The sequence below is a fragment of the Meleagris gallopavo genome, chromosome 1 (assembly GCF_905368555.1).
Source record: "Meleagris gallopavo chromosome 1, MGAL_WU_HG_1.1, whole genome shotgun sequence".
Classification (NCBI taxonomy): Eukaryota; Metazoa; Chordata; class Aves; order Galliformes; family Phasianidae; genus Meleagris; species Meleagris gallopavo.
This window is the reverse complement of record NC_139404.1, coordinates 165,699,401-165,711,610: the sequence shown is the minus strand read 5'-3', so window position 1 is coordinate 165,711,610 and position 12,210 is coordinate 165,699,401. Positions and strand designations below refer to the sequence as shown.

The following is a 12,210-nucleotide window of genomic DNA, read 5'->3' as shown; positions in this document are numbered from 1 at the left end:
TTGATAGCTGGAGGTTGCCTGATGGAAGGGAAGCATTTTGATTGTCTAGGGATGGATTTGGTCTAATTATCTAAGATGACAGTAGCAAATCTGCTCTTCTTGGAGACCTGCTGTTACTGTAGTAACTTGTAAATGAATATTGGATGATGATTTAATAGAGCCAGTCTGAACTGGCAAGTTTATGAGCACAGTGGGCAATCATTTCTTCTTTTTTCTTTTACTCTTTTCCATATTAATATCTTCCTCAGTGCAAATGTAAAACGAAAAATCAACAGGTCAGATATAGAGCTCCTGTGAACTCTGCCTTCCCTATCAGACATAGCAGATGCAGCCCGGAACTACTTTATCACTTTGCTTTTAATTAAAGTCTTTAATGGTTTTGCACTCTGTTAACAGGCATTATACAAAATACAAAGTGGATAAAGGATGAATTGAATCTTCAGATATTCTACAATTTGGATTATCTCTTTTCATATATGCAGACCACTCACTATATCACCCACAGACACAAGCAGCACTGCATTGTGAAAGATCTAGTAATAAGAAGCAGTTACATGGCACCCTTCTGGAGCAAGAGCTGATGGCACCTGCCTTGGCTTCTAATTCTTTTCCTGTCTGGTCAATGAGATCACAGAATCACAGAATGGCCAGGGTTGGAAGGGACCTCAAGGATCATGAATCTCCAATCCCCCTGCCACAGGCAGGGCCACCAACCTCCACATTTAATACTAGACCAGGCTGCCCAGGGTCCCATCCAACCTGGCCTTGAACACTTCCAGGGACAGAGCATCCATAACCTCTCTGGGCAGCCTGTGCCAGCACCTCACCACCCTCATAGTAAAGAACTTCCCCCTGACATCCAACCTAAATCTCCCCTCCCTCAACTTAAAACCATTTCCCCTTGTCCTGCTGCTATCTACCCTTTCAAAGAGTCGACTCCCCTCCTATTTATAGGCTCCATTTAGGTACTGAAAGGCTGCAATTAGGTCCCAAGATAGACTCCTGGTGGACGCTGCTCATTACCAGCCTCCACACAGAGCCATTAATAACCACCCTCTGTCTGCGGCCTCTGAACCAATTTCTTATCCATCCAGTAGTCCACCTGTCAAATCCACATCTCTCCAATTTGGAGATAAGGATGTGGTGGGGGACCATGTGAAAGGCCTTGCTTAAGTCCAGGTAAATGACATCGGTCGTGTTCCCTTTGCCCACCAACGCCGTCACTCCAACAAGGTATAAAAACAAGGTATAAAATATTCATCCAGTCCAAAGAGAAGATATCCCCATGCCCCAGTCCAGCAGCACTGCAATGAAACATCAAGTACTCTGTACTATGGTTCTGTTGTCTCAGCATTGTGCACAAGTCCTAAAATACCACAATGGGAATTTAAGTTGCAATTTTGGCACTGAGAGTACATCCCACTCTCCAGCCCAGCTTCTCACAGATCTGCAAGAGCTCCAGTCCCACTGTGGGACTGAATATTTTGCCAGAAGTTTCATTTGCTGCTATAAAGGGACCCCTAGCACTGAAGTTTCTATACTCCCAAGAGAGGAGGCAGAGCATATTCTGGCCTGTAAATGCCCACCTTTCCCACCTCTGTTGCTGGCAGTAGCTGTAGTTTAGGCTCTGTGCCTGGAATTGTCCCCAGCAAATCCAAAGAAGGGCAACAAAGCTGGTGAAGGGCTTAGAAAATATGCCGTATGAGGAGAGACTGAAGGAAATGGGATTGTTTAGTCTGGGGAAGAGGAGGCTGAGTGGAGACCTTATTGCTCTCTGAAATACCTGAAACAGTGGTTACAGTAAGAGCGGGGCTGGTCTGTTCTCAATGGTGACAGGTGACAGGACAAGGGGAAATGTCCTTAAGTTGTGCCAGGGTAAATTTAGGTTGGATAGCAGAAAAAACTTCTTTACAGAAAGGGTTGCTAAGCACTGGAATAGGCTCCCCAGGGAGGTGGTTGAGTCACCATCCCTGGATGTGTTTAAAAACTGTTTGGATCTGGTGCTAAGGGATATGATTTAGTGGAGGATTGTTAGAGTTAGGGTAGTATGGTCAGGTTGTGGTTCGACTTGATGATCTCTAAGGTCTTTTCCAACCTGAGCAATTCTATGATTCTATGAGCAGCCAACTGCAGCTCAGGGAAGTTCCCCAGCCTGGAGTCAGAGAGCACTCCTTGTATGCTCACAGTGGTAGAGCAGCTCCTGCAGAAGAGTGCTCTTGACCAAAACAACCTCATTTCAGCTCATTGCATGGATACCTCTGTAAAAGGCTTAAATGGTACAGGCCATGTGGCCTTGCTGGCTCTTCCTTGAGGAACAAGAGCAGTTTTCCTTTTAGTTTCAAAAACTCTTCAGAATTTCCAGGAAACTGTTCTCAAGGGTTTCTCTCAACAGTTCTTAAACACAAGTAACAGAGAGTAGGAAGTGAGCAGACTGATACGGATTCTGTGAGCACATCTTTTCATTCTTTTCATTCTTTATGCCAATTCAAAGCCAGGATGCCTTTTTTCTCTTATTACACATCTTAAATCTAAGACTGATACTTTGTTAAGCCCTTAGAGTCTGCATGAGACAATAACTCCAGAGCAGGTGATATATATTAACTTGTTATCTCAGGTAACAGTGATAGGACAAGAGGTAATGGCCTTAAGTTGTGCAATGGGAGGATCAGGTTGGATATTAGGAAAAAGTTATTCTCAGAAGGAGTGGTAATGCATTGGAACTGGTTGCCCAGGGAGGTGATGGAGTCAACATCCCTGGAGGTGTTCAGGAGCCGTGTGGATGTGACACTGAGGAACGTGGTTAATGGGCATGGTGGGGATGGGCTGATGGTCAGACTAGATGATCTTAGAAGTCTTTTCCAATTTTGATGATTCAATGATTCCATGAATTTGTCAACCCTCCGGATGTCCACAGCTCAAGATGCTTCTTTTTCATCTCCACGTTTTTCATATATTTTGGTTAGCAAGAATCTGTGACAGATGCTCCACAGGAATTGCTCTTGTGCCCGGTTGTGCTTGTATGTAATGCAGATATTTTATTCCTCAAAGCACAGAAGGTGATCTCAGCCTAGATGCAGAATAAGAACCAATCAAAAAAGGAACTAAATTGGTATCGTTTGTCTGTATAGCCACAACCCATTTGCAGCTTGGCTGAGGGCTAATGAGATGGTTCATCTCTCTTCAGCCTGAAACACGGGAAATTTGTTAACATCCCACATGAGAGGTTCATCAAAGTTGTTTTTTAAAGCAGGAGAGCTGGAGATCATGACCTCGTTCCACCTGGTTCATGTCTATGCTTGGATATCCCTAGGAAAGCAGTAGTACTCAGCTAAGATCCTTTACTGGATCCTGTCAATATTTCATTATAATGACATTGTTTCAGTGTACTGAAGGATGCCAAGTTTCTTGATTTTTTTTTCTTGCACTTCAAAACTTCCAGATAGTTTATTCTGAAAATCTTGATTTTTGAAAAACAAGGAAGCGGTCTGTCTTTCCATCCAGGATACACTTAAAATGCTCCTTTTTTCTACATATATAACTACCACTAAAAGCAATTTTCTTTTTTATTTTTTTTTTTTTACAAAATATCTCTTAAGATGTGTGACACCATTTAAAATTCAGAGTCCTCTGGTACCAGGAATCGTGGTGCTGCGGAGCAGATGTGGACTAGAGCAGCATCTTCTGCATGTTTAGAGGTGTGTCATTAGCATGAGGAGAGCCATTAACACATACCATGTGCTGTGTCACCAAGTCACACTTGGTGATGTTGTAAAGTGAGATTAGCAGAATGAGCTTGAAGTTGTCCTCTTGCTGCCATTTGATAGAGGGGAAAACAGCTATATCCACTGCCAAAGCTGCAGCTAATATTCAGTGCTTAAGAAATTCAACTGATGCATTCATAATTAATAGGATTTTATGTAATTAAAATTTTAAATAAATCCTCAACATGAGCCCTGATTTGGGCTTCTTAATTTCAGATATGGAAGTAGAGCTTTTTACAAAATAGGTTGAGGGGCTTTTTTTTTTCCTTCTCTTTTCTTTCATCTGAGAGATTTACAAAATCTCATTAGCATAATTAAAAAAAAAAAAAACAACAGGAGAAGAGAAATTAAATGAAGATGAGGATTAAAAGCTGACTAGTCTCTTCATGTCACCTTTATAGTTCTTTGGAACATCTGTCCCTCGTGGTGGGTGTAAGTAGCATGGAGGTGGATATTAGTGGGTGGTGAAGCTTTTATGAGGCAGAAAGAAGCTGAGAGTTAGGAAATTATTGGAGCATTTTCCATACAGATGAGAAGAAGAGACAGAGCCCCCAAAACCAGGGAAAAGGAGGAAGATGGTAAGAAAATTGAAGAAATAGTGCATTTCACTACCAATTTGTTGCAAGAGAATCTCCAAAAGTGACTGTGAAGCTCCCAGCAAAAGCATCTACTGTGGTTAAGGGGCTAGAGCACGGGGAGTCAGGGGAGCTGCATCTTTTTCTTGGACACAATCCCCAAAAAGTCACATAACCCAAGATGTGAGTTTGAAGGCTGGACTATTCAGTGGGTAAAGAACTGGTTGGATGGTCATAGCCAGAGGGTAGTGGTAAATGGCTCTGTGCCTATGGGAAAGCCCATGATGAGTAGTGTCCCCAGGATTCCGTCTTGGGACTGATGCTCTTCAACATCTTTATCAATGACACAGACACACAGACAGTGGCATCGAGAGCACCCTCAGCAAAGCAATGCAGTTGACACAATAGAAGGAAAAGATGCTTTCCAGAGGGACCTGGACAGGCTTGAAAAGTGGATCCACAAGAACCTAATGAGGTTCAACAAGGCCAAGTTGTCCTTGGGTTGAGGCAATTCCAGACTGGGTAAAGAACTTGAGAGCCACCACGCAGAGAAGGACTTGGGGGTTCTGGTGGATGAAAAGCTGGACATGAGCCAGCAGTGTGCTCTTGCAGCCCAAAAGGCCAACTGTGTCCTGGGCTGCATCAAAAGGAAAAAATCATACAAGTTTGCCCAGAGGATGGATGATCCCACTTGCATGTAGAGAGCAGTGCCTCTACAGGGGGACATTGCTTTGGTCTCTCTCAAGATGAAGTGAATTACACTTCTGAGTTCTCCTTGAGTTGTAAAGGGAGCTGATGCACTTCAGACTTAGACACCTACTCCTCATGTTTCAAAGTTAGAACAGATGAGTCATAAGTGGAGTGATTTGTTGAATTTTTAGCAGAAAGTCTATAGAAACGTTGGGACAGGACCCAGAGAAGCTGTGTCTCAGCTTCAGATGTAAGTATCTTCCATGAAGAGAAAAGCACCACATATTTGTAAATTGCTCTTTGCCTAATGTACAGAGAATTACACTGTAATAAACCACATCGTTAAAAAGACATTGGTCTGTAAACAGCAGAGCCTGCTTTCCTGTGGCTTGCATTTCATGACTGGATTATGTTATGTTTAATGAGGAGCACTCTGACTAAAGGCTTTTCTTCTGTTCATAAAGACACTGTCTCATGTGGATTTTCTGGTCTCTGATATTATATTTGGACTCAAGCTGCAGTTGTTTATGTTCTCCCATCTGAAAATGTTATTTGCCCATTTGGCAAGATGCTCTTCTCTGGAGATATGAAAGGGTTAAATCTCTCAACCTGCCCAGAAAAGTAATGAAATTAGTCTTTGATACTTCTATCATGCTTAAATTTGGCTGGAATTGACCAAGAAGATAAAAGACTATTCAGAATGAGATTTTTGAAATGTTTTATGTCTGTTCCAGCTTTTAGTTTTAGAGGCTCAATTCACAGCCATATGAAAGACAAACAAGTGCAGAGGCACCCCTGCAGTTACAGTTCTACCCCAAAAAATGTAAGTTAAAAAACAGTTTTTCTGTGAAACGTTTTTCACAGAAACTGGGAATTTTTAAAATATTTCTGTCAAAATATTATAGAATTCACAAGTTAGAAGCAAGAATGTTGAATAATTCAGAAATCAGATTTTGAAAATCCTTCTCACCACGATAAGAGAATAAAAATAGATCATGTGGTTTGCACAATGAATTCTAGAATTTTCAACAAACTTGAGCTGAATGAGACTGGACCAAAAAATTAATTGCAGAAACAATTCATAAGAACTTTTCAGGAATGGGACATGCTGAAGGGAATTCTCATTTATTTGCACACCAAGAAATCACAAATGAAGGAAAGGAGCAATATACAATGAATAAATTGCTCACTGAAATTTATTTTTCTTGTTCCTGAGTCATAAAAACATGATTGTCATATCATGATTTTGGAGAGACCTCAACTTTCTTACTTTGAATATAGTTTAGACCGATGAGCTACCAATGCACTCCATGCTTATCAAATTAGGAGAATGCATTTCTAAATTCAATTACAGCCTCAGTGGAAATGGTTTCTCTGACTCTGGTAATCTTTGGAGAGGAATTATACACAGTCTATAAAGCTTTACATTTCAAAACCCAATTTTGAATGTTATTCAAGAGGTTAATTTAAGATTCATCTTCCAAAAGAGGAGTTAAATAAAACTGATAGAAGGCTGCAACTTGTCGAGTGGTTGAGAGGTTTATCAGCATGTGAGTATGAGTTCATTAGTTTTAATTAGTATAATCACTAATGTTGCATTAACAGTTTGGTGAGAGAAAGTAATTGCTCACACCCACTGTATTAGATTGGGAGATTAGAATTCATTTTACGAGGCAATTAGCATTTCAGGGATTTTTTAAAAGGCTTTTACGATCTGCCATTGCAGAGCTTCCTTCACCAAAAGAGTTTAAATTAACCATAACTTTCATCTTAATGGGATGCAAAAATTAATGTAGAATTAAGTGTGAACCAGTCCTCTGCAGCAATCCCAGAGCGATAAGTAGGCAGCTAAAGCCACAAACCTCGATTAGCTTATAATGACCTGCTTTATTTCCCAGACAATGATAGTCATTTATCTGTCCTCAATTCATTATCTTGTTGAAAAGTTTATATTCCTGAATTTTATACAACAAAACAAATAAAAAATGAGGAAAGAAGGAAGTAGAACAGTACTATTAAAGTAATAACTCTCCAAAGAAAAAGCTGGGAAGTTCAATAATAGTATCTAAATAGTACATTATTCTTCATATCAGATGTCAGAGAACATAGAAACACCTCGCTGTTGTGCTCAGGGTCTTGGGAAGAGCTATGCAATATCTGGATGTGGCCCTGGGCATTCTGCTCTGGGTGTTCCTACTGGAGAACTGTTTGGAGCAGAGGAACCCAGAGGGCCCTGCCAGCCTCAGTTGTGCTCCAGTTCTACGATTCTGTGAATATGCAACAGCAATCATAACCCTGGCCTGGATATAACATCCCTCAGACAAATGGAGATTCTGAACGAACACCAAGAACTTTTATTGTCCTGGTTGGCAAGGAAACCCTGGCTGTCTAAGAGTTGGGAGAGCTAACACAAGAGGTTCCCTTCCAAATTGTCTTGGAAAGCAAAAATGCAAATTCTGGGGGCAGAAACTGATGGCAGCAGCAGCAGAGAGCCTCAGAGACAGCATTACACGGACACACATCTCACAGGTTGCACCTTCTAGTTCTGCTTTTATCGGTTATGCAGATACACGCATCCCAAGGTTATACCCATTTTGTATTTTTAAGCTTTCCCTCACCAGTCCCTGTATAGAAAAAATTACAAAATTACAGGGTCTCAAGCAGCAGGACATAGGTATGGGCAATAGAAACCTTGACTTATCCCATCCAACCACTCTAAGTAATGAACCCATAGCAGACTGTAGTCACTATCATTTGGGTACTGGGAATTATAAGAACCTTTAGAAAACATACATTGAAACAAAATGTATGCATTTATATATACACTCTTAATTCTTATGCACCTTACAAGCATCTCCAAAACAGTTCAGGAGATAATCTCCCCTCTACATGGAAGTATCTAAAATTGAGGTCCGACCAGGCAAACTGGATCTCAGCCTTAGTCTCTCTGGCAGCAGCCACTGCCACATTTAAGAGGTGAATTACTCCAGCTAAGGTCAGAATCAGCTGGTGGAAAGGGCTGCATCCCTCTATTGACTGCAGAGACAGTCTAAGGTAACCAGGTTTCTGTCTCAGATGGCTGAAGTAAATGCTTAAAATTAGGCTGGATGAATCATGACCGTCATGTGGATGCCTGAGGGTTTGCCTATGCACGGAGTTATTGCAGCAGAGCCATTACTCTTCCCAAATACCATTACATGTGGACACTCTTTTGGTTGGGTAAAACTTACTCATTTCTCTTCAACAATGTCTGCTTGACAGAAGAAGTGCAGTTTGCTTCCTAGTCATCACATGCTACCACTCTGCTAGAGCCTCTGCCTTCCCAGTTAGCTGCCTTACTTTAATCCAAATTAACTTTAGCATTCTAAATTTACCATCTATCCACCTTCAAGAGCCATTTAGGATTTATGGAGGAAAGTGCATCAGTTAAGCACAAATACATTGACCAGAAAAAAATGAAGGAACTGTATACAATAAAAACTGACTTTTATTTCACGAATTATGAGTGTTATAAAGCATATCATTTCAGAAGAAATGCCTGTATTTGCCAGCGTGTTTCATTAAAGCATAATAAAGCTGTACATATTTCATTTCCTTGTTCTGAGCTGCAAGAGCTGTAACCATATAAAATGCCCCATGCTGTCCTTGTTTTGTAGGGCTTTTTTTTCTTTTTAATCAGATTTTCCCCCTGAACTAATGAAATTGCTCTTGAAACACATACATCACTTTCATTTAAGGTGACTTATCATGGTTCAAATGGTTTCTCTCTTCTCCTGGAGAACAAGGCATCTGCCAGCATATTTTGCTGTGCAAATCCAGGCTTGTATCATCTCTGAATCTCAGTCTGATTTCAGGAGTGATGAGTTCTTGGGGCTCCCTCTGATGCTGTTTTAGTTGGGTTATCAGGTGACGTGTTTGTGGGGTCTGCACCCTACATATCTGCACTGGTTCCTTGTCCACTTACTATTGTTTGCGATTTATCACTCTCTACAACTCCTTGAAAAGAGGTTGTAATGAGGTTGAAGTCAGTCTCTTTTCCCAAGTGACTACCGATAGGATGATAGTTAATGACCATAAATTGTACCAAGAGAGGTTCAAGTTGGACAGTAGGTAAAACAACTTCTCAGAAAGAGTGGTGAGGCACTGTCACAGGCTACCCAGGAAGGTGGTGGAGTCACCGTCCCCGGAGGCTCAAAAAGCATGTAAATGTGGCACTGAGGGGGGCATGGGTCAGTAGGCATGGTGGCAATGGGTTGATGGTCAGACAAGGTGATCTTAGAGGTGTTTTCCAGTCTTAATGATTCTATAATTTCTCCCTTCTCATAGTATGCACCAACCCGTTGTGCGGTTGCACAGACATCCACGGAGCAAGGCAGCCTTCCTCCCTGCCATCACCATGAAGCAGTGCACGACCCCCAGCTGGTTCCCTGCATGTGTCCACTTTTCTCCTGCCCATGGGAAGGGCACCTGGAGGTGGTGGTGTCCCACCTGAGGCAAACTCACCGCATCAACATCCTTCAGGGGGCAGAGATTGTCTTCCTGGCCACGGACATGCACCTGCCCGCACCCACAGACTGGATCATCATGCACTCTTGCCTTGGCCACCAGTTTTTGCTGGTTCTCAGGAAGCAGGAGAAGTACAAAGGTCACCCCCAGTTCTTTGCTACCATGATGCTGATCGGCACACAAACCCAGGCCGACAACTTCACCTATCGGCTCGAGCTCAACAGGAACCAGAGGCGCCTCAAGTGGGAGGCAACTCCGAGGTCGGTGCTGGAGTGCGTTGACTCTATCATTTCAGATGGGGATTGCCTTGTGCTGAACACTTCCCTGGCTCAGCTCTTTGCTGATAATGGGAGCCTAGCAATAGGAATTGCAATAACCACCAGCAAAGTTCACAACAGTGAAGCTGAAATCTGAGGGAAAAGAGGAAGAGAAGGAGGAGGAGGAATAATGGTGCTCTAGCTGCTTTGTGAGAGCCAGAACTTGCAGACTTTTGGGGGGGTCTCAGGTCTTTTATGGTATTTAGTACTGGTCCACAGTGGGCATTATGTAAACATCCTGTGGTTACGGTCTCTGTGTAATGTATTTACTGTTTTGTTAATACAATTTTATGAGAAATTTTAAAGAGGCTGATCAATTTATTGTCGCCTTCTAGCAACACTGGCACCTTTTGGCTTGATGCTGCTCTCCTGGAAAGTGCACCAGGATGACTCACAAAATCCTTTGGCTTGAGAATGCCATGAAAACACACTTCTTCCATTTCTTGCCTAATTGCTAGGTATTAAGAAGGCCTGCATGTCTGGTAAACATAAAGTATTCCACTAAGGTACAAGAACACTCAATTTGCAATAAATTCCTTGATCGCTGATTCAAGAGCAGCTTCAGAGAAACCAGCTGACTGCAAGTGGGCTGGTTTGCAAAAGGCCTCAGACTACCAGAGGAAGCCTGTGCCTCCCCTCCCAACTATCTTTTGAAATGTTTACTTATCTCCCCATGTTATTTTCCTCATCAGCAACAGAGATTTAATGTTTATACTGGTCACAACCAAACCCCAGGGAGTTTGTGGTTTGTCCCTTTAGCTCCTGGGGAAGTAAAGCTCACCAGATGGACTTAGAACACTGTAGAAGATAAATCACTTCCTCTGCTGAGACATGACCTGGGAAGCCTCATCTTGCATTAAATCAATCACAACATTTAATGAGAAGTCACTGTGAGTATGGTTAAATTTCACTCACTTATCATGATGGGGAACAAAAGACTTGCCAGGTGATCTACCTAGAGGGTGGAGATGATATCCATAATCAAAAATCAGAGTATTCACCTTTTAGCTACTATTTCCTCATGTATTCAAAAAGAGATTTTCAGAAAATTAAATTTAGGATAGCCCTAAATTGTGTACTAATCTATCTATTGAATTCTTTACCCCTTAGCCCCACAGCTTGTGCTGACAGGCATTGACTTGAAAAACACAGCTGGAATCAAAGAATCATAGACTGGCTTAGGTTGGAAGGGACTTCAAAATCCCACCCAGTTCCAACTCCCTGTTGTGGGCAGGGGTATCACTCACCTCATCAGGCTGCTCAGAGCACCATCCAGCCTGGCCTTGAACATCTCCAGGGGTGGGGCATCCACCCCGATTAGCATCCACAGCTTCTCTGGACAAACTGTTCCTGTGCAGCTGGGAATATCTGCTTGTAAATTGGCCAAGAGATTTGTAATGTACTGCTTTAAAAAGAACCTTAATTTTTTTCTTCTATATACTTGGGTGTGGGAGTGGTCCCTTTCTTCTGCTGAGTGTACTTCACAGACAGCAGTGGTCACAGGAGATCCTCCCTTAGATGTCTCCTTGGGGAGCACCAAGCTCCTGGCCATCTCCCAGTACTCATCCTGGCTGCTGCTGAATGCTTTTCTGAGAAGCAGCTGGTGGGTTGTGTCAGCTAGTATCAGGCAGAGGCTGAGGCTGCTTGCCTGAGTCCCGTGGAAAACTAAGGAATGAGACAAGTGAACTAAGGACAAGCTTTCCGCATTTCATAAGGCATGTGAGATAGCTAGCCTTGGGTAGAGAAAAGCCCTGGTGCTAATTTCCCCCACCTACTGCTCCCCTGGGAATTTCTGAAAATAGTGCATGAATAAAACAAATTGCAGTTTTCCGATGAATGCTGGTAATGCATCTTTTGAGTCACCTCATGTCCTCACTTGGGCTTTCATAGCAGGCTGCTGCTCAGAGAGGAGCCAAGACCTCTTCAGCAGGCTGCTCATGACCACGAAAGAATGGAGGCTGAGATCTCGAGAAGGCTCAGTCTGGTATGTGGTATATATATGCCGGGATATACTTACACAGCTCTTCTGTCTCCACATTTTCCAGGGCCATTCTGGTTTGCAGCACTTTACCGAAATGCACAGGCTTCAGAGTGGCTTGCTGTTTCCCTGCAATGTTAAATATTCAGAACCAGCAACTGCTGCCCTTTCCCTAAATGATGGTAATAAATAAATCCTTGGCACTTTTGTGAACTGAAACTTCTCCAGCTCCTCCGGCAAATATTCTGCTGCTGAACTAAAAGAAAAAGCAATAAAGCTTAAATAAAAAAAAAAATAAAAAAAAAATAAAAAAAAAATAAAAAAAAAAACCCACCCCCATTTCTCTAGCCTAAACTTCCTGAACTCTTTGTACACCGTGGAAG

The 12,210-nt window shown here is 42.3% G+C and overlaps 1 protein-coding gene across 1 annotated transcript in view; it reads left to right on the top strand.

Moving 5' to 3' along the window:
- The window catches only part of SIAH3 (siah E3 ubiquitin protein ligase family member 3), a 38,484-nt gene extending 28,330 nt beyond the window's left edge, over positions 1-10,154 (top strand). Inside the window, exon 2 of the mRNA XM_085216888.1 lies at positions 9,353-10,154. Coding sequence (XP_085073014.1) covers positions 9,353-9,946 — 594 coding nt within the window. The 3' untranslated portion in view covers positions 9,947-10,154. The remainder of the gene's footprint in view (positions 1-9,352) is intronic.
- Positions 10,155-12,210: the final 2,056 nt, after the last annotated feature.